The sequence below is a fragment of the Somniosus microcephalus genome, chromosome 2 (genome assembly GCF_052327205.1).
Source record: "Somniosus microcephalus isolate GS21.2 chromosome 2, FLI_Smic_1.0, whole genome shotgun sequence".
Lineage (NCBI taxonomy): Eukaryota > Metazoa > Chordata > Chondrichthyes > Squaliformes > Somniosidae > Somniosus > Somniosus microcephalus.
The window spans coordinates 3,337,077-3,359,503 of record NC_140988.1 but is presented as its reverse complement, the minus strand read 5'-3'; the positions used below and the strand labels follow the sequence as shown (position 1 = coordinate 3,359,503).

The 22,427-nt window shown below is 52.4% G+C and overlaps 1 protein-coding gene across 2 annotated transcripts in view; it reads left to right on the top strand.

The window, feature by feature from the left end:
• Positions 1-7,858: 7,858 nt before the first annotated feature.
• The window catches only part of LOC147122493 (B-cell scaffold protein with ankyrin repeats-like), a 378,498-nt gene continuing 363,929 nt past the window's right edge, over positions 7,859-22,427 (top strand). The window contains exons 1-2 of one of the 2 annotated variants that reach the window (XM_086005800.1): positions 7,859-8,037; positions 12,697-13,098. In XM_086005800.1, the coding sequence (XP_085861926.1) occupies positions 8,025-8,037; positions 12,697-13,098 (415 nt within the window). In that variant the 5' untranslated portion in view covers positions 7,859-8,024. The remainder of the gene's footprint in view (positions 8,038-12,696; positions 13,099-22,427) is intronic. The other variant, XM_086005792.1, reaches the window with a different exon arrangement.

Genomic DNA, 22,427 nt, shown 5'->3' with positions numbered 1-22,427 from the left:
AGACAAAAGTGCTAATACATCTTCATTGAGTACAGTAAATTCTTCATACAACTTGGAGAAATCATAATGCATTATGTCTTCAACTTTCTCAATATTAGCATTATCTTCCATGAGACAATCAATTATCTTCATTTTTCCAGTTATCTGAGCTAATTTAGCCCACCTTGCACTTATGCTTCTATATAACTTCTCTTCCATTGTCTTTGGGGTGAGCTTTACTTCCCTCTTTTGGCTAACAATGCTTTGTACAGCCGGGGAAAGCCCCTCACTGCTCCATGAGGCGGCGGCCATTTTACCCGCAGCTCTTATCTAGCTTCTGAATAGGATGAACAAGGCAAGTAACAGTCACTGTACCTTCGCTTTCTTATATTGCCGTCTGGCTCCGTGACCATTCCTGTATATACGTTCGCTGACAATTCCGTCCTTTCCTTCTTAGGGAGCTAGTTTTTGACTAATGTAGTGGCGCTCCATAGTTTTCAATATGCAGCCACTGAGCTTTGAGGCTTTTAGCAACGAGTAGACGCGTGTCAAAATAAAACGTTCCAAAACGTAACTTTGTCTTTTAACTGTTTACTGTAATACATTTCAAACAGAATTTCAAAGTAAAACACGTTTAAACATGATCAAAAACTGTATTGCTCCACAGCCATCAAAGCTTCTACCTTTCCTAGCCTCATGGTGCTTGAACTGTAAAAATGGCTGGATATATCATGTGACAAGCTTAAGGACTATACCATTGGAGCAAGAATAAAGGGGGTCTCTCAGACTATACTATTGGAACAAGAAAAGAGGGGGTTTCTCAATACAATAAGTCAGTCAGGTAAATTAACTATATTATACTAGAATATGCATCAATGATAAACAAATGTACATACATACTGTACCATAATATTTAACCAATATTTTAAGGTATTTTCTTTCTTCTTTACACTTTCTTAAATTTTCATGACTCTTACAGTGAGCACAGGGGGTAATGGGTGAACGGGTCTCAGTGAGCACAGGGGGTGATGGGTGAACGGGACTCGGGGTGAGCACAGGGGGTGATGGGTGAACGGGTCTCAGTGAGCACAGGGGATGATGGGTGAACGGGTCTCGGGGTGAGCACAGGGGGTGATGGGTGAATGGGTCTCGGTGAACGGGTCTCAGTGAGCACAGGGGGTGATGGGTGAACGGGTCTCAGTGAGCACAGGGGGTGATGGGTGAACGGGTCCCGGGGTGAGCACAGGGGGTGATGAGTGAATGGGTCTTGGTGAGCACAGGGGGTGATGGGTGAACGGGGTGAGCACAGGGGGTGACGGGTGAACGGGTCTCAGTGAGCACAGGGGGTGATGGGTGAACGGGTCTCGGGGTGAGCACAGGGGGTGATGGGTGAACGGGTCTCGAGGTGAGCACAGGGGGTGATGGGTGAACGGGACTCAGTGAGCACAGGGGGTGATGGGTGAATGGGTCTCAGTGAGCACAGGGGGTGATGGGTGAACGGGTCTCAGTGAGCACAGGGGGTGATGGGTGAACGGGTCTCAGTGAGCACAGGGGGTGATGGGTGAACGGGTCTCAGTGAGCACAGGGGGTGATGGGTGAACGTGTCTCAGTGAGCACAGGGGGTGATGGGTGAACATGTCTCAGGGTGAGCACAGGGGGTGATGGTTGAACGGGTCTCAGTGAGCACAGGGGGTGATAGGTGAACGGGTCTCGGGGTGAGCACAGTGGGTGATGGGTGAACGGGTCTCAGTGAGCACAGGGGGTGATGGGTGAACAGGTCTCAGTGAGCACAGGGGGTGATGGGTGAACGGGTCTCAGTGAGCACAGGGGGTGATGGGTGTGTGATGAAATATTCCATTCATCACTCATCAGCATTTCTCTGCCTGTGACTGTGGTTGGTTTCAGTTTCATTTCCATTGTATTGTACTGTGTGTAGGGCTCCGCCCATACCTGGCTCCTATGTAAGCTGGCCCAGCCTGCAGCACATCCAGTACGGCAGACCTCTGGATGGAAGATACATTCTCCTCTGTGTGTTACCTTCTAAGTCAATAAAAGCCTTGTTTTGTTTCGCTAACATCGAGTCTCAGATTTATTGAGGCACATCAGGGTGAACGGGTCTCAGTGAGCACAGGGGGTGATGGGTGAACGGGTCTCAGTGAGCACAGGGGGTGATGGGTGAACGGGTCTCAGTGAGCACAGGGGGTGATGGGTGAACGGGTCTCGGGGTGAGCACAGGGGGTGATGGGTGAACGGGTCTCAGTGAGCACAGGGGGTGATGGGTGAACGGGACTCGGGGTGAGCACAGGGGGTGATGGGTGAACGGGTCTCAGTGAGCACAGGGGGTGATGGGTGAACGGGTCTCAGTGAGCACAGGGGGTGATGGGTGAACGGGTCTCGGTGAGCACAGGGGGTGATGGGTGAACGGGTCTCAGTGAGCACAGGGGGTGATGGGTGAACAGGACTCGGTGCGAGTTAGGACGTGGGGCAGCAGAGTTTTTCAATTAGTTCACATTTACGGAGGGTGGAATGTGGGAGGCCGGCCCGGAGAGCGTTGGAATAGTCGAGTCTGGAGATAACAAAAGCATGGAGGAGCGTTTCAAGTCTTCTAATGGATTACCTCAGAATGCTAAATGTTATAGAAAGATGCCTGGACACTTACTGGTGTCTCTCTATGACTTCCCTTCCTGTTGTGTTTTCTGATTTCAGACATAACCTAGCCTCGCACTTCAGTGCAGTACTGAGGGAGGGTTGTATTGTTGGAGGTGCCAACTTTTGGATGAGGTGTTAAACCGAGGCCCCGTCTGCCTGTGGAGGTGGATGTAGAAGATCCCATGGCACTATTCTGAAGACGAGCATGGGAGGTCGCCCCGGTGTCCTGGCCTATAGTCATCCCTCAACCAACATCACTAAAAACAGACTAACTAGTCATTTATCTTATTTTCTGTTTGTGGGATCTTGCTGTGCGCAAATAGGCTGCTGCGTCAGCAATGTAACAACAGTGCTAGCCCTTCCAGAGCAATACCATTGGTTGTGAAGCACTTTAGGAATGTCCTGAGAATGTGGAAAGTAAGTTCCATATTTCTTTCTTTAAAGCTGGTGGGAGCCCGAGAGCCACTTTGTGCAAAGTCTGTATCCTAATGATATATGAACACAGAAACATAGAAGATAGGAGCAGGAGTAGGCCATTCGGCCCCTCGAGCCTGCTCCGCCATTCAATGAGATCATGGCTGGTCACCCAAATTCAGTACCCTGCCCCTGCTTTCTCCCCATATCCCTTGATCTCTTTAGCCTTAAGAAATATATCTAACTCCTTCTTGAATATATTTAATGAACTAGCCTCCACCGCCCTCTGTGGCAGAGAATTCCACACTGAGACAGTATGGTAAGGGCAAGACTCGCAGTTCATGACTGGACACCTCAAAATGCCACAAGAGGAGGCTCTACATCTCCACTCTCAGGGTGCTTCTGACCTGAGTCAGCCGTAGCTCAGTGGGCAGCAATCTCGCCTCTGAGTCCAGAAGGTCGTGGGTTCAAGCCCCACTCCAAAGATTTGAGCACATAATCCAAGCTGGCACACCTAGTGCCAGTACTGAGGGAGCGCCGCACTGTCGGAGGGTCAGTACTGAGGGAGCGCCGCACTGTCGGAGGGGCAGTACTGAGGGAGCGCCGCAGTACTGAGGGAGCGCCGCACTGTCGGAGGGGCAGTACTGAGGGAGCGCCACACTGTCGGAGAGGCAGTACTGAGGGAGCGCCGCACTGTCGGAGGGGCAGTACTGAGGGAGCGCCGCACTGTCGGAGGGGCAGTACTGAGGGAGCGCCGCACTGTCGGAGGGGCAGTACTGAGGGAGCGCCACACTGTCGGAGAGGCAGTACTGAGGGAGCGCCGCACTGTCGGATGGACAGCACTGAGGGAGCGCCGCACTGTCGGAGGGGCAGTACTGTGGGAGTGCTGCACTGTCAGAGGGACATACTGAGGGAGCGCCGCACTGTCGAAGGGGCAGTACTGTGGGAGTGCTGCACTGTCAGAGGGGAGGTACTGAGGGAGCGCCGCACTGTCGAAGGGGGAGCACTGCACTGTCGGAGGGGCAATACTGAGGGAGCGCTGCACTGTCGGAGGGGCAGTGCTGAGGGAGCGCTGCACTGTCGGAGGGGCAGTACTGAGGGAGCGCTGCACTGTCGGAGCGGCAGTACTGAGGGAGCGCTGCACTGTCGGAGCGGCAGTACTGAGGGAGCGCTGCACTGTCGGAGGGGCAGTACTGAGGGAGCGCTGCCCTGTCGGAGGGGCAGTACTGAGGGAGCGCTGCACTGTCGGAGGGGCAGTACTGAGGGAGCGCTGCCCTGTCGGAGGGGCAGTACTGAGGGAGCGCTGCCCTGTCAGAGGGGCAGTACTGAGGGAGCGCTGCACTGTCGGAGAGGCAGTACTGGGGGAATGCTGCCCTGTCGGAGGTGCCGTCTTTCAGATGAGATTTTGAACCGAGGCCCCGTCTGCTCTCTCAGGTGGATGTAAAAGATCCCATGGCAATATTTTGAAGAGGAGCAGGGCAGTTCTCCCTGGCATCCTGACTTACTGTACAGGGAAAATTGTTGCAGACCATGAGCTTAAGTTTCTTCCAAAGCCAGGACGTCAATGCAATCATCCACAATAAAGGCAAGTGTCTTCTTTCCAAGCGAGTGGAGGGAAATGCAGGTAAGGAGTGATTGTTGATCCACTGCCGCAGTCCAAGAGGGACAGTGATGGGTGAGGTAAGTGGGAAGGGAAGGAGGTTGATCAGGTTAGTCCTTTGAGCCAGTGTCCTGGTTCGGAGACAGTTGTGGAGAGGGAGCAGATCCAGGAGCCACTCGATGGCACAGTATCAGTGGAGGCTGGTGGAGGTTGTCCGATGGAATCAGAAGGACGAGGAGAAGCAGAAAGTCAACCATGAGCATGCTGAGTGCACAGAGTCCTCGGTCCCGTTCGCCCATCACCCCCTGTGCTCGCTGACCTTCATTGGCTCCCGGTTAAGCAACGCCTCGATTTTGAAATTCTCATCCTAATTTTCAAATCCCTCCATGGCCTCGCCGGTCCCTATCTCTGTAATCTCCACAACCACACTCCCCGCCCCCGAGATCTCTACCCTCTTCTAATTCTGCCCTCTTGCGCATCCCCAATTATAATCTCCCCACCATTGGCGGCCGTGCCTTCAGCTGCCTGGGCCCCAAGCTCGGGGATTCCCTCCCTAAACCTCTCCGCCTCTCTCCGCTCCTTTAAGACACTCCTTAAAACCTACAGCTGACCAAGCTTTATGTGAACTCTCCCTAATATCTCCATATGTGGTTTGGTGTCAATCTTTTTAATAACACTCCTGTGAAGCACCTTGGAACGTTTTACTATGTTAAAGGCGTTATATAAATACAAGTTGCTGTTGTTGTTTATCACTAAGAAACAAAAGTGTTCAAAGAAAATGAAAAGAAAAACAATTTAATTTTGATGCCCCGAAGATTTTTCTCCGGGTTATTGCTCGCAGCAGCGTCCTGGAGATTAATCTGGAGGGTTGGCAACCCTAGGGACCGTCCAACAGCGAATAAAATGAATGAAATCTCCCCCCAGCAATTATTCTTGCCCAAACAAACCATTAAATGCAACTCTTATCAGTTTGGGAACACCAATTCCTAAATGTGTTACTTGTTTTTATTTTGCCTTTTGAAACAGTCACAGGCGTCGAATTAGCAACTTCAGTGGGTAGCACTTTCGTCTCTGAGTCAGACGTCTCACTCCAGAGACTTGAGCACGTAATCCAGGGCAGTACTGAGGGAGCGCTGCACTGTCGGAGGGGCAGTACTGAGGGAGGGCCTCACTGTCGGAGGGTTAGTACTGAGGGAGTGGCGCACTGTCGGAGGGGCAGTACTGAGGGAGCACCACACTGTCGGAGGGGCAGTACTGAGGGAGCGCTGCACTGTCGGAGGGGCAGTACTGAGGGAGCGCCTCACTGTTGGAGGGTCAGTACTGAGGGAGTGGCGCACTGTCGGAGGGGCAGTACTGAAGGAGCGCCGCACTGTCGGAGGGGCAGGACAGAGGGAGCGCCTCACTGTCGGAGGGTCAGTACTGAGGGAGTGGCGCACTGTCGGAGGGGCAGTACTGAGGGAGCGCCGCACTGTCAGAGGGGCAGTATTGAGGGAGTGGCGCACTGTCGGAGGGGCAGTACTGAGGGAACGTCGCACTGTCGGAGGGGCAGCACTGAGGTAGCGCCTCACTGTCGGAGGGTCAGTGCTGAGGGAGTGGCGCACTGTCGGAGGGGCAGTACTGAGGGAGCGCCGCACTGTTGGAGGGGCAGTACTGAGGGAGTGGCGCACTGTCGGAGGGGCAGTACTGAGGGGGCGCTGCAATGTTGGAGGGGCAGTACTGAGGGAGCGCTGCACCGTCGGAGGGGCAGTACTGAGGGAGCGCCGCACTGTCGGAGGGGCAGTACTGAGGGAGCGCCGCACTGTCGGAGGGGCGGTACTGAGGGAACGTCGCACTGTCGGAGGGGCAGTACTGAGGGAGCGCCTCAATGTCGGAGGGTCAGTACTGAGGGAGTGCCGTACTGTCAGAGGGTCAGTACTGCGGTAGCGCCGCACTGTCGGAGGGGCAGTACTGAGGGAGCGCTGCACTGTCGGAGGGGCAGTACTGAGGGAGAGCTACACTGTCAGAGGGGCAGTACTGAGGGAGCGCTGCACTGTCAGAGGGGCAGTACTGAGGGAGCACTGCACTGTCGGAGGGGCGGTACTGAGGGAGCGCTGCACTGTCGGAGGGTCAGTACTGAGGGAGCGCTGCACTGTCGGAGGGGCAGTACTGAGGGAGCACTGCACTGTCGGAGGTGCGGTACTGAGGGTGTGCTGCACTGTCAGAGAGGCAGTACTGAGGGAGCACTGCACTGTCGGAGGGGCGGTACTGAGGGAGCGCTGCACTGTCGGAGCGTCAGTACTGAGGGAGTGCTGCACTGTCGGAGGGGCATTACTGAGGGAGCACTGCACTGTCGGAGGGGCAGTACTGAGGGAGCGCTGCACTGTCGGAGGGGCAGTACTGATGGAGCGCTGCACTGTCGGAGGGTCAGTACTGAGGGAGTGCTGCACTGTTGGAGGGGCATTACTAAGGGAGCGCTGCACTGTCGGAGGGGCAGTACTGAGGGAGCGCTGCACTGTCGGAGGGGCAGTACTGATGGAGCGCTGCACTGTCGGAGGGGCAGTACTGAGGGAGCGCTGCACTGTCAGAGGGTCAGTACTGAGGAAGCACTGCACTGTCGGAGGGGCAGTACTGAGGGAGCGTCGCACTGTCGAAGGGGCAGTACTGAGGGAGCGCTGCACTGTCGGAGGGGCAGTACTGAGGGAGTGCTGCACTGTCAGAGGGGCAGTACTGAGGGAGCGCCGCACTGTCGGAGGTGCTGTCTTTTGGATGAGGCCTCGTCTGCTCTCTCAGGTGGGTGTAAAAGATCCCGTGGCACTATTTTGAAGAAGAGCAGGGGAGTTATCCCCAGTGTCCTGGATATTTTTCCCTTAACCGACATCACTAAAACAGATTATCCGGTCATTATCACGTTGTAGTTTGTGGGATCTTGCTGTGTGCAAATTGGCTGGTGTTTCCTACATTACAACAGTGACTACACTTCAAAAGTACTTAATTGGCTGTAAAGCACTTTGGGACGTCCTGAGGTGGTGGAAGGCGCTATCGAAATGCAAGTCTTTCTGTTTTCAGGGGCTGCGTGTGGACTGATCTCAGGGACTGGGACATATGCCAAGAATTAAGATAAAAAAAACTCAAAACTTTCAGCTTTTTGTTTTACTTTTGCGCAGGAAGCAACAGATAGCTCTACAAACTATAAATACTCCCTGCCCAGCCGCTAGATCACAATATAGTGAGCTACTCCAGAGAATGATGCTATTGGCCTGTAATTACAGAGCAGGAAGTGTTGCTATACAAATTCTTCCAAACAGGAGCGACAATGAGCTGATCTTTGCAGAGTGCTGGATAATCGCCAGAGACCAGGCTGGGAGCTGGAGATCCGCGAGAAATTGCTCTTTATGTGGTTAACATGAAGCGCTCAGGTAGGGAGCAGATAGGCTGGGACGGTCGGTCTGGTCCTCCAGCCCCGCTTGTCTCCTCAATGACCGAGTGTCCCCATTCTGCATTCAGACTGGGCGATGCTCAGCATTAATGCGCGTGTGTTTCTGCTGAATGCAGTGTGGGGCTCAGTTGCAGATGAGATCGATACGGTTTTAAATGAAGAATAAATGTCTTATTGTGTGAAGGGAAACCTCGGGTGATTGTGCAGATGATGCGTTGCACAGACTGCTAACAAAAAACTTCATTGAATGCAATAGATTGTGGATGTAGAAACTAAAACCAACCCCTCATGCTTTGCTGAGATTGGTACATCTGATCAGGATTGTATATTCTGATCGTTAATTTGAAAGGACATTGAAGTCTGTGGAACCAACACCTTTGGCCAGGGTTGCGTTAGATGGTCTCCATGGACAGAGAATTGCTTCACACAAGCGCAGGTCAGAAGCGTTCGAGTCTGAGGTCTGGACGGATTCATCTAAGACAGTTCAAATTGTACTAGCACAATTGAAGGTGAAATTGTCAGAAGGTATTAAACTTCGGGTGAGATGAAGTAGGGTTGGGAGGAGGCTCGTGTGGCGCATGAATGTCAGCAGAGACCGGTGGGGCCGAATGGCCTGTTTCGGTGCTGGTAATGCTAAAGATCTCCTCCCAAGTCTCTGGATTTCCCTGAAGACAGAGAAACTTTTCAGCAAAAAAACCCCCATGAGCTGTGAGGAATGTGTTTCCCGGCATGGATTGAGTGAGGCTGTTGACTGTGTGTTTAGCCAGTCACCGAGGCTGTTTGGTGAGTTTGGGTAGAGTTTGTGATGGAGTTGATTGATGGGGTTTCTCTATTTTGCTTTGAAGGCTCGTGTTCTACTTTCAAAGAGACTTTCTCTTTTCAATGAGTTGCCATTACCTCAGGTCAAGTCGGGCATCCCATCGATCAATATTAAAAATGGCAACTTCATGAGTGACCAAGTCCCAAAATGGTTCTAAATCCTCCTCCAATATTAATTAACAGGCGTACCTCAACCATCACACCCTGGGATTCTCTCATCATAAAACAATTACTTTTTTGCCTAGCTCTTACAGATTATGTAGATAATTGCCACATCACTAACAGTAGGTACGGTAGCACAGTGGTTGTTACTGGACTAGTAATCCACAGGCCTGCAGTAACGATCTGGAGACATAAAAAAACAGAAAGACTTGCATTTCTATAGCGCCTTTCGCGACCATCGGACGTCTCAAAGCGATTTACAGCCAATGAAGTACTTTTTGAAGTGGAGTCACTGTTGTAATGTAGGAAACGCGGCAGCCAATTTGCGCACAGCAAGCTCCCACAAACAGCAGTGTGATAATGACCAGATAATCTGTTTTAGTGATGTTGATTGAGGGATAAATATTGGCCCAGGACACCGGGGAGAACTCCCCTGCTCTTCTTCAAAATAGTGGCCATGGGATCTTTTACATCCACCTGAGAGAGCAGACGGGGCCTCGGTTTAACGTCTCATCCCAAAGACGTCACCTCCGACAGTGCAGCACTCCCTCAGTACTGCCCCTCCGACAGTGCAGCGCTCCCTCAGTACCGCCCCTCCGACAGTGCAGCACTCCCTCAGTATTGCCCCTCCGACAGTGCCGCGCTCCCTCAGTACTGCCCCTCCAACAGTGCAGCACTCCCTCAGTACTGCCCCTCCGACAGTGCAGCACTCCCTCAGTACTGCCCCTCCGACAGTGCAGCACTCCCTCAGTACTGCCCCTCCGACAGTGCAGCGCTCCCTCAGTACTGCCCCTCCGACAGTGCAGCACGCCCTCAGTACTGCCCCTCCGACAGTGCAGCGCTCCCTCAGTACTGACCCTCAGTACTGCCCCTCCGACAGTGCAGCACTCCCTCAGTACTGACCCTCAGTACTGCCCCTCCGACAGTGCAGCACTCCCTCAGTACTGCCCCTCCGACAGTGCGGCGCTCCCTCAGTACTGCCCCTCCGACAGTGCGGCGCTCCCTCAGTACTGCCCCTCCGACAGTGCAGCGCTCACTCAGTACTGCCCCTCCGACAGTGCGGCGCTCCCTCAGCACTGACCCTCCGACAGTGCGGCGCTCCCTCAGTACTGCCCCTCCACACAGACAGTCACCCGAGGCCGGATTCGAACCCGGGTCCCTGGCGCTGTGAGGCAACAGTGCTAGCCACTATGCCACCGTGCTGCCCAAATATATATTTTTAATTCCATGCAAGAAACAATGGGAAACAAAATAATTTAATGTATGTACTGATGAAAGTCAGTATTTTTGCATTTGTCACGCCTTTTATACCAAGTGCCAGTAGCCATACAGCAATCGTTTAGAATAAGTATCAGTTGGTTCAATTGGTAGCACTGTTGTCTCTGAGTCAGAAGGCTGTGGTTCAGACTCTGCTATGAAGAGAGCATTGTGGAGGGAGCTGCCTTTCTGATTAGATATGAATGGAAATCGTGTTTACAGCAGAGCAAGTGGCCAATATCTACCCCTCACCTGAACAAGTAGGCAAGGCTTTGGTTGAACATCTCAATCTAAAAAGATGGCACCTGCGGCAATGCAGCGCTCGCTCGGTGCTGCACTGACGCGACAGCCTAGAATATGTGATTGCGTCTTGGAGTCTGTTTAAATATAGGAAACAGTGTCCTACACCCTCTGTAGGATCCTGATTGCGGTGGGTAGAGCTTGCGCTGTGCGTGCTGTTCCCAGTAGTACCAGCTGTTGAGTGACCTAACCGGCGGTCTTTGAAACGACCACTGGAGGCTGGTCAGGATCAAGTAGGTTTTTGTGTTTTTTTAAGTTCCTGGCCCTAAAAAAATTCTTCCAGCATTTTCACCCCTTCCCCAGGAAATGCAGCAGCATAGCAAGATCCCACAAGCAGCAATGTGATAATGACCAGATAATATAATTTTAGTGATGTTGATTGAGGGATAAATATTAGCCCAGGATACCAGGGAGAACTCCCCTGCTCTTACACAAAAGCAGAATACTGCGGATGCTGGAAATCTGAAATAAAAACAGAAAATGCTGAAAATACTCAGCAGGTCAGGCAGCATCCGAGGAGAGAGATACAGAGTTAAAGTTTCAGGTCGATGATCCTTCGTCTGAACTCCCCTGCTCTTCTTCGAAATGGAGCCACTGATCTTTTACATTCACCTGAGAGGGCAGACGTTTAACCTCCGACATGCAGCTCTCTCTCAGTACTGCCCCTCTGACAGTGCAGCGCTCCCTTAGTACTGCCCCTCCGACAGTGCGGCGCACCCTCAGTACTGCCCCTCCGAGAGTGCAGCGCTCCCTCAGTACTGCCCCTCCAACAGTGCGACGCTCCCTCAGCACTGCCCCTCCGAGTGTGCGGCACTCCCTCAGTACTGTCCCTCCGACAGTGCGGCACTCCCTCAGTACTGCCCCTCTGACAGTGCAGCGCTCCCTCAGTACTGCCCCTCCGACAGTGCGGCGCTCCCTCAGTACTGCCCCTCCGAGAGTGCAGCGCTCCCTCAGTACTGCCCCTCCAACAGTGCGACGCTCCCTCAGCACTGCCCCTCCGAGTGTGCAGCACTCCCTCAGTACTGCCCCTCCGACAGTGCGGCACTCCCTCAGTACTGCCCCTCCAACAGTGCGGCGCTCCCTCAGTACTGCCCCTCCGAGAGTGCAGCGCTCCCTCAGTACTGCCCCTCCAACAGTGCGACGCTCCCTCAGCACTGCCCCTCCGAGTGTGCGGCACTCCCTCAGTACTGCCCCTCCGACAGTGCGGCACTCCCTCAGTACTGCCCCTCCGACAGTGCGGCGCTCCCTCAGTACTGCCCCTCCGAGAGTGCAGCGCTCCCTCAGTACTGCCCCTCCAACAGTGCGACGCTCCCTCAGCACTGCCCCTCCGAGTGTGCGGCACTCCCTCAGTACTGCCCCTCCGACAGTGCAGCTCTCTCTCAGTACTGCCCCTCCAAGAGTGCAGTGCTCCCTCAGTATTGCCCCTCCAACAGTGCTGCGCTCCCTCAATACTACCCCTCCGACAGTGTGGCGCTCCCTCAGCACTGCCCCTCTGACAGTGCTGTGCTCCACTCCTTCAGTACTGCCCCTCCGACAGTGCAGCGCTCCCTCAGTACTGCACTGGAGTGTCTACCTAGATTTTGTGCTCAAGTTTCTGGAGTGGGACTTGAATTTCGACAGTGGGACTTGAACCCACGACCTTCTGACTCAGAGGCAAGTGTGACAACAACTGAACCACGACTGACACTCAAAGGACCACGAACTACCATATTTACAGTAATAAATTGCCAATTATCATCCTGTTGGCCTGCTTGTACCATAGTATAATTTAACAACATAATCACCATAGGAACATAGGAGGCCATTCAGCCCCTCGAGCCTGTTCCGCCATTCAATGAGATCTATCAATCTTAGATTTAAAATTAACAACTGATCTAGCATCAATTGCTGTTTGCGGAAGAGAATTCCAAACTTCTACCACCCTTTGTGTGTAGAAGTGTTTCCTAATTTCACTCCTGAAAGGTCTGGCTCTAATTTTTAGACTCTGCCCCCTAGTCCTAGACTCCCCAACCAGCGGAAATAGTTTCACTCTATCTACCCCTTAATATCTTGAAAACTTCAATCAAATCACCCTTTAACTGTGTTTACTTTTTTATTAAAGAAGCCTCGAGCACAGATCTAGTGATCCTGTACGAAGAGGAGGCAGAAGAGTGGAGCACGTACTTGAAACAAATTTTCTTAGAACATCTGAATCCACAAAGTATCTGCTGCTACAGTGTTGGATGTCCCAAGGATCTGAGGATTGCTGCTCCTAGCCTGGCCGCCTACAGATGTAAGTTACTTGTACTGACCACTGGTTTCCTAACCACACTGACTATCCCGAAGAGAATCCAGCTCAGCCAGATTTTACATCCTCCTAGCGAAGTGGTGATTCTGCTGTGCGGCGTGCCAAACTCAGATGAACTCTACGAGCTGGTGCCTGCGGAGAAAGGGATCTGCGAGATCTCGAGTGATCAGGATCCTCAGGACTACCTATCTGTTGTCATCGGCATCATCGAGTCAGGTAAAGTCATCAAACTTTGGAATTGTTTATTCTTTATCTTTTGTATTCTCAACGGTAACACCAGATGGATTTTTTTTTACATTTTTGCTTATCTTAGAACGTCAGAGAAAACCAGCAAGTGAAAAAAAGGATAATATAACCAGTGGAAACTGTGGAGGGATTGAAAGAAAGAAAGACTTGCATTTCTATAGCGCCTTTCACGACCACCGGACGTCCCAAAGTGTGTTACAGTCAATGAAGTACTTTTTAAGGGTAGTCACTGTTGTAATGTAGGAAACGCGGGAGCCAATTTACACACAGCAAGCTCCCACAAACAACAATGTGATAATGACCATATAATCTGTTTTTTAGTGATGTTGATTGAGGGATAAATATTGGCCAGAACACCGGGGAGAACTCCCCTGCTCTTCTTCAAATCCAACTGAGAGGGCAGACGGGGCCTCAGTTTAACGTCACATCAGAAAGACAGTGCCTCCGACAGTGCGGTGCTCCCTTAGTACTGCCCCTCCGACAGTGCGGTGCTCCCTCAGTACTGCCCCTCCGACAGTGCGGCGCTCCCTCAGTACTGCCCCTCCGACAGTGCAGCGCTCCCTCAGTACTGCCCCTCCGACAGTGCAACACTCCCTCTGTACTGCCCCTCCGACAGTGCGGCGCTCCCTCGGTACTGCCCCTCCGACAGTGCAGCGCTCCCTCAGTACTGCCCCTCCGACAGTGCGGCGCTCCCTCAGCACTGCCCCTCCGACAGTGCTGCGCTCCCTCAGTATTGCCCCTCTGACAGTGCAACACACCCTCTGTACTGCCCCTCCGACAGTGCGGCGCTCCCTCGGCACTGCCCCTCCGACAGTGCAGCGCTCCCTCAGTACTGCCCCTCCAACAGTGCAACACTCCCTCTGTACTGCCCCTCCGACAGTGCAGCGTTTCCTCAGTACTGTCCCTCCGACAGTGCGGCGCTCCCTCAGCACTGCCCCTCCGACAGTGCGGCGCTCCCTCAGTACTGCCCCTCCAACAGTGCAGCACTCCCTCAGTACTGCCCCTCTGACAGTGCGGCGCTCCCTCAGCACTGCCCCTCCGACAGTGCGGCGCTCCCTCAGTACTGCCCCTCCGACAGTGCAGCACTCCCGCAGTACTGCCCCTCCGACAGTGCGGCGCTCCCTCAGTACTGCCCCTCTGACAGTACGGAGCTCCCTCAGTACTGCCCCTCCGACAGTGCGGCGCTCCCTCAGTACTGCACTGGAGTGTCAGCCTTGATTTTTGTGCTGAAGTCTTGTTGAAACGATTCTTTTGGTCCTCAATCTGGTTCAGTACAAACACTGAGTCGAATACTGGTTGAGTTCAACAGTTTTTATTCCGTCATCCCGGGAGACTTACTCTGATACAGCACAGTCCTGACTCCAGAAGAGTCCGACAGGTTAAACCAGAGCAAGCAATCTTTCATACAGTGTGCCACATTATTATACTTGCATTTGAGAAGACATTAACACATCGTACAGTCTGCACCAATCCCGAGCTGTACACGTATACATTTAATTTGATTTCCTGGCCTGGCAGTATGAAACAAAGAAGTCACATTTCACTGAATGGTTTATAGTTAAGTAAATATGCTGGTAATGGTTTCACGATCACCTAATCATTATGGTAATGTGTTTGCAATCATGGTAATGTGTTTTCTGATCGCCTATTGTCTGTATAACCTCTGCACTCTGCCCTACACTGTTTCCACCAGCAAGGTGTGACATCGTGGGTGCCAGCCATATTAGCAGCCACAGATCAGTTTAGCTTCTTTTATTTTACTTCCTGCTGCCTTCACAGTTTCTTGAGTTAACATGATCATTTCTTACAATATGCAAGTGACTCAGCGATGTCGACATTTCACCACCATTTTATGCTGACAGGATCCTCCATTTTAGATTGACAGGGTCCTTGGCTATGCGAAGCGAGTTGTTACCATTTTTTTGCATTCTATATCCTCAGTCTCTCGAGTGGGACTTGAAACCACAACCTTCTGACTCCGAGGTGAGAGAGCTGCCCACTGAGCCACGGCTAACAAAATGGGCACAATATATTAATTATAAAATAAGAGCGATTGATGCAGAAATTGGGTTTCTTTAATGAAATCATGGTTTTAACCAGTCAAGCTTTATGCCTTGTGATCACACCAGGGAACAATTATTCTCTCTTTAGACACCCATGTCTCATTTGTATATTTTATTTGACAATGATACTGGGACCGTTTCCTTATATCCCGCACTAAATTCCCAATTACACCATTCCTTGCTCTAAAAATCAAACATTAATGAGTTGACAGAGAGACAGAGCTCAGTCTTTAGCACCATGACTCACAATGCAAATATTGTTTAAAAATTATTTGTAGTATTTTTGTTTAACAGCAGCAGCAGGTCCAGCAACTAAAGCACTTCTTGTTTCAATTCCCCAAACAGCAGCTGAGGAAGGAACTGAGACAGGGAGCATGTCCTCGTTTACAGCTGCTTACCAGTACGGCCACATGCCTTTACAGCCATGTCAGCCAATGTTTATCCCTCAATCAATATCACTGAACAACAGATTATCTGGTCATTATCACATTGCTGTTTGTGGGAGCTTGCTGTACGCAAATTGGCTGCCGCGTTTCCTACATTACAACAGTGACTACCTTTCAAAAAGTACTTCCTTGGCTGTAAAGCGCTTTGGAATGGCCAGTGGCCGTGAAAGGCGCTATAGAAATGCAAGTCTTTCTTATTTCACGGGGTGATTTACTCAGAGTTTGAAGTGACATGTGCTGAAACCAGCTGTCAGCCTGGAGATTGAGGACTTTGTCCTTTTGTATGTAACGCTGTTTACACTGGTGGATTAATAATGCTGCTGCCATTGCTGTAAGTTTCAAAAAGCGTACCTTACAGTTCATTGTAAGGAAACGTAGGAACAAGAGGAGGCCATTCAGCCCCTTGAGCCTGTTCAGCCGTTCAATTAGATCCTGACAGATAAGTACCTTAACTCCATACATTGTTCCATATCCTTTAATACCCTTGCCAAACAAAAATCTATCAATCGCACTCCTGGCCGGCCTCCCACCTTCTACCCTACGTAAACTTCAACTCATCCAAAACTCGGCTGCCCGTGTCCTAACTCGCACCAAGTTCCGTTCACACATCACCCCTGTACTCGATGACCTAATTTGGCTCCCGGTTAAGCAATGCCTGGATTTTAAAATTCTCATCCTTGTTTTCAAATCCCTCCATGGCCTCGCCCCTCCCTATCTCTGTAATCTTCTTCAGCCCCACAACCCCCCGAGATCTCTGCGCTCCTCCAATTCTGGCCTCTTGGTGACCCCCAATAGTAATCGCTCCACCACTGGCGGCCGTGCCTACAGCTGCCTGGGCCCCGAGCTCTGGAATTCCCTCCCTAAACCTCTCCGCCTCTCTCTCCTCCTTTAAGACCCTCGTTAAACCTCCCTCTTTGACCAAGCTTTTGGTCATCTGCCCTAATATCTCCTTATGTTGCTCGGTGTCAAATTTTGTTTGATAATCGCTCCTGTGAAGCACCTTGGGACGTTTTACTCCGTTAAAGGTGCTATATAAATGCAAGTTGTTGTTGTTTTGCCATTTTCAATTGACCCCCAGCCTCAACAGCTTTTTGGGGGAGAGAGTTCCAGATTTCCGCCACCCTTTGTGTGAAGAAGTGCTTCCTGACATCACCCCTGAACGGCCTGGCTCTAATTTTAAGGTTCTGCCCCCTTGTTCTGGACTCCCCCCACCAGAGGAAATAGTTTCTCTCATTTTAAACACCTCGATCAGATCACCCCTTAATCTTCTAAACTCGAGGGAACACAAGCCCAGTCTGTGCAACCTGTCCTCGTAATTTAACCCTTTTAGCCCCGGTGTCAGTCTGGTGAATCTGCGCTGCTCCCCCTCCGAGGCCGAGATATCCTTCCTGAGGGGCGGGGCCCAGAACTTTTTATTTATTTATACTTTTACGGGATGTGGGCATCGCCGGCAAGGCCAGCATTTATTGCCCATCACTAATTGCCCCTTGAGAAGGTGGAGGTGAGCCGCCCTCTTGAACCGCTGCAGTCCGCGTGGTGAAGGTGCTCCCACACTGCTGTTAGGGAGGGAGTTCCAGGATTTTGACCCAGCGACGATGAAGGATCGGCCGATATACTTCCAAGTCAGGATGGTGTGTGTCTTGGAGGGGAACTTGGAGGTGGTGGTGTTCCCGTGCGCCTGCTGCCCTTGTCCTTCCAGGTGGTAGAGGTTGCGGGTTTGGGAGGTGCTGCCGAAGAAGCCTTGGCGAGTTCCTGCAGTGCATCTTGTAGATGGTACACACTGCAGCCACGGTGCGCCGGTGGTGGAGGGAGTGAATGTTTAAGGCGGTGGATGGGGTGCTGATCAAGCGGGCTGCTTTGTCCTGGATGGAGTCGAGCTTCTTGAGTGTTGATGGAGCTGCACTCATCCAGGCAAGTGGAGAGTATTCCATCACACTCCTTACTTGTGCCTTGTAGATGGTAGAAAGGCTTTGGGGAGTCAGGAGGTGAGACACTCGCCGCAGAATACCCAGCCTCTGACCCGCTCTTGTAATCACAATATTTATGTGGCTGGACCAGTTAAGTTTCTGGTCAATGGTGACCCCCAGGATGTTGATGGTGGGGGATTCAGCGATGGTAATGCCGTTGAATGTCAAGGGGAGGTGGTTAGTCTCTCGCTTGTTGGAAATAGCCATTGCCTGGCACTTGTGTGGCGTGAATGTTACCTGCCACTTATCAGCCCAAGCCTGAACGTCATCCAGGTCTTGTTGCATGCGGGCATGGACTGCTTCATTATCTGAGGAGTTGTGAATGGCGCTGAACACTGCGCAGTCATCAGCGAACATCCCCACTTCTGACCTTATGTTGGAGGGAAGGTCATTGATGAAGCAGCTGAAGATGGTTGGGCCTAGGACACTGCCCTGGGGAACTCCTGCAGTGATGTCCTGGGGCTGTGATGATTGACCTTCAACCACCACAACCATCTTCCTTTGTGCTAGGTATGACTCCAGCCAGTGGTGAGTTTCCCCCTGATTCCCATTGACTTCAGTTTTATTAGGGCTCCTTGATGCCACACTCGGTCTTCTGTGGTGGTGGGGGCCTCGGGAGGAGGCCGATATGGATCATACACTCGGCACTTCTGACTGAAGATGGTTGCAAACGCTTCAGCCTTGTCTTTTGCACTCGCGTGCTGGGCTCCACCATCACTGAGGATGGGGATATTCATGGAGCCTCCTCCTCCCGTTAGTTGTTTAATGGTCCACCACCATTCACGACTGGATGGGACAGGACTGCAGAGCTTTGATCTGATCCGTTGATTGTGGGATCGCTTAGCCCTGTCTATAGCATGCTGCTTCCACTTTTTAGCATGCATGTAGTCCTGAGTTGCAGCTTCCCCAGGTTGGCACCTCATTTTTAGCTTTTCCTGGCATGCTCTTCTACACTCCTCATTGAACCAGGGTTGGTCCCCTGGCTTGATGGTAATGGTAGAGTGAGGGATATGCTGGGCCATGAGGTTACAGATTGTGGTGGAATACAATTCTGCTGTTGCTGATGGCCCACAGCGCCTCATGGATGCCCAGTTTTGAGCTGCTAGATCTGTTCTGAATCTATCCCATTTAGCACAGTGGTAGTTGTAATGATATCAGCAAATAGTGCTGTTATTTGCCTGTTTGATTATGATGCCTTACCAGCATGTTTGCATGTATTGATTACTTATGCCTGAACAGCAGAGGTCATGTGAGAGACAAGCAGTTGAGTTTAGTTTCAGTTTCGTTCTAGATGGATCACTAGCATGGTGTCTCATGTAAATGCTGTTGGAAAGAGTTGAACATACTTTAGATTAAAAGACATTCTCTTTCATAAATGTCTCGTCATTGAACCCACAAAGAAATCAATACAGAAGTGCCACACAACATGATGGAGGGTGTCCTCAGTGTGAAGATGTGACTTTGTCTCCACAATGACTGTGTGGTGGTCACTGCTACCAATACTGTCATGGACAGATGCATCTGCGACAGGTAGATTGGTGAGGACGAGGTCAAGTACGTTGTTCCCTCGTGTTGGTTCTCTCACCACCTGTCGCAGGCCCAGACTGGCAGCTATATCATTCAGGACGCGGCCAGCTCGGTCAGTGGTGGTGCTACCGAGCCACTCTTGGTGATGGACATTGAAGTCCTCCACCCAGAGTCGGATTGAACGCACAACCTTCTGACTCAGAGGCGAGGGTGCTGCCCACTGAGCCACAGCTGACACCCACAAACCGTCAGCGCAAATGGGAAACCTCTGTGTGTGTTGCCCGTGATGATCAATCTGTTGGTTTTATCCATTGGCAGCGCGCCTGTGATTTTCTGTTAAGTGCAGAGCAGCATGTGTGCGTTCCTGGCCAGACATGAACCCAGATAATTACTGTTCTTATTCCCATCTAGTTTTATGCTAAAAATATTCAACAATGGAAAATAATGGGTTAAAGGAAGAATTTTAAAAACAATCCTTATCTGGAGGGGGCCGGCAATGTTCCGGGAGTTGGGTCTAATTCCAACCTAAACAGATAGGCTGCAGGTTGCCATCAAAGATCAGTGGAATAAGGTTTAACAATTCCAATCTGATTTGCAGCGGAGCTCAGAACACAGCCCAAAACTGCCCTCCAATGTGGCACAAACTGGCACTCATTCAGCCAGCTTTCCAAACAGAATACAGAACTTGCTGGTACAGAGAGAAGGGATGGAGATCCCCGAATTTCCTCAGGGCCTCGATCAACTGCGATACCACAGGCGGAGCCAGAGCTCGCCTGCACCCCCATTCCAGCCCCGCGCCCCTGCTACTCCCACCCCCGCCCCCTCACCCCCGCCCCCTCACCCCTGCCCCCTCACCCCACCCCCTCACCCCCACCCCCTCAACCCGCCCCCTCACCCCCACAACTCACCCCCGTCACCTGCCCCCGTCACCTCACCCCCACCACCTCACCCCCACCCCGCCCCCCGCCCCCTCACCCCCACCCTTGCCCCCTCACCCCCGCCCCTTCACCCCCACCCCCTCACCCCCATCCACGCACCCCAGCCCCCTCACCCCCGCCCCCTCACCCCTGCCCCCTCACACCCACCCCTCACCCCCGCCCCCTCACCCCCACCCCCTCACTCCCACCCCTCACCCCCGCCCCTCACCCACGCCCCCTCACCCCTGCCCCCTCACCCCAGCCCCCTCACCCCCACCCCTCAACCCCGCCCCTCACCACCACCCCCTAACCCCCTCACCCCCACCCCCTCACCCCCGCCCCTCACCCCCACCCCACACCCCCGCCCCTCACCCCAGCCCCCTCACCCCCACCCCTCACCCCCACCCCCTCACCCCAGCCCCCTCACCCCCGCCCCCTCACCCCAGCCCCCTCACCCCCACCCCTCATCCCCACACCCTCACCCCAGCCCCTTCACCCCCACCCGCTCACCCCAGCCCCCTCACCCCCACCCTCTCTCCCCAGCCCCCTCACCCCCACCCCCCTCACCCCCGCCCCTCACCCCACCCCCTCACCCCCACCCCCTCACCCCAGCCCCCTCACCCCAACCCCTCACCCCCGCCCCTCACTCCCACCCCCTTGCCCCCGCCCTAACCCCACCCCCTCACCCCCACCCCTCACCCCCACCCCCTCACCCCAGCCCCCCCACCCCTCACCACCGCCCCCTCAACCCCGCCCCCGCCCCACCCCTCACCCCCGCCCCCTCACCCCCGCCCCTGCACCCCCCACCTCTCACCCCCACCCCTCGTTTTAGCCTTGTACTGTTAATCTTTGATCTCACAGAACAGTCAGAATCTTGGGGGCTCTGTATTTTAACAACAACTTGTATTTATATAGCGCCTTTAACACCGTAAAACGTCCCAAGGCGCTTCACAGGAGCGATTATCAGATAAAATTTGACACCGAGCCACATAAGGAGATATTAGGACAGGTGACCAAAAGCTTGGTCAAAGAGGTCGGTTTGAAGGAGCGTCTTAAAGGAGGAGAGAGAGGCAGAGAGGTTTAGGGAGGGAATTCCAGAGCTCAGGGCCCAGGCAGCTGAAGGCACGGCCGCCAATGGTGGAGCGATTAAAATCAGGGGATGTTCAAGAGGCCAGAATTGGAGGAGCGCAGAGATCTCGGGGGGTGTTGTGGGGCTGGAGGAGATTACAGAGATAGGGAGGGGCAAGTCCATGGAGGGATTTGAAAACAAGGATGAGAATTTTTTGTGACTGGAAGGCTGTTTCCAGTGGGGTTCCGCAGGGCTCAGTACTGGGTCCCTTGCTTTTTGTGGTATATATCAATGATCTAGACTTGAATATAGGGGGTATGATTAAGAAGTTTGCCAATGATACTAAAATCAGCTGTGTGATTGATACTGAAGAAGGAAGCTGTAGACTGCAGGAAGATATCAATAAATTGGTCAGGTGGGCAGAACAGTGGCAAATGGAATTCAATCCGGAGAAGTGTGAGGTAATGTATTTGGGGAGGGCTAACAAGGAAAGGGAATACACATTAAATGGTAGGACACTGAGTAGTGTAGAGGAACAAAGGGACCTTGGAGTGCATGTCCACAGATCCCTGAAGGTAGCGGGCCAGGTAGATAATGTGGTTAAGAAGGCATATGGAATACTTGCCTTTATTAGCCGGGGCATAGAATACAAGAGCAGCGGTTATGCTTCAACTGTATAAAACACTAGTTAGGCCTCAGCTGGAGTACTGCGTGCCGTTCTGGTCACCACATTACAGGAAAGATGTAATTGTACTAGAGAGGGTACAGAGGAGATTTACAAGGATGTTGCTGGGAGTAGAGAATCTTGGCGATGAGGAAAGACTGGATAGGCTGGGTTTGTTTTCCTTGGAACAGAGGAGGCTGAGGGGAGACCTTATTGAGGTGTATAAAGTTATGAGGGGCCTAGATAAGGTGGATAGAAAGGACCTACTTCCCTTAGCAGAGGGGTCAAAAACCAGGGGGCACAGATTTAAAGTAATTGGTGGTGTAGGAATGTCTAGTTCCTATCCAAAGACTGAGGTCCACTCAGGCGATCAAACAAAACGAAGTTTAATGGAAACTAACAGGTTTAAACAAGTAACTACAGGAGAACATCGAGTGTAGGTCTGTTCAATCCGGAGGCTCCACGAGGACTGCTCGGGCGGTCCCGTGGTTGACGTCATGACGTCATCACGTTCTTCCCGCCAGTGGGGGATCACGTGATGAATGGCGTGACGTCATTGCGTTTACCCGCGCTGTTAAAGTAATCACGCTCTGTACAAGTAAACAGTATAAATAAAGATACAGACTCAGGCTGTAGCTAACATGTT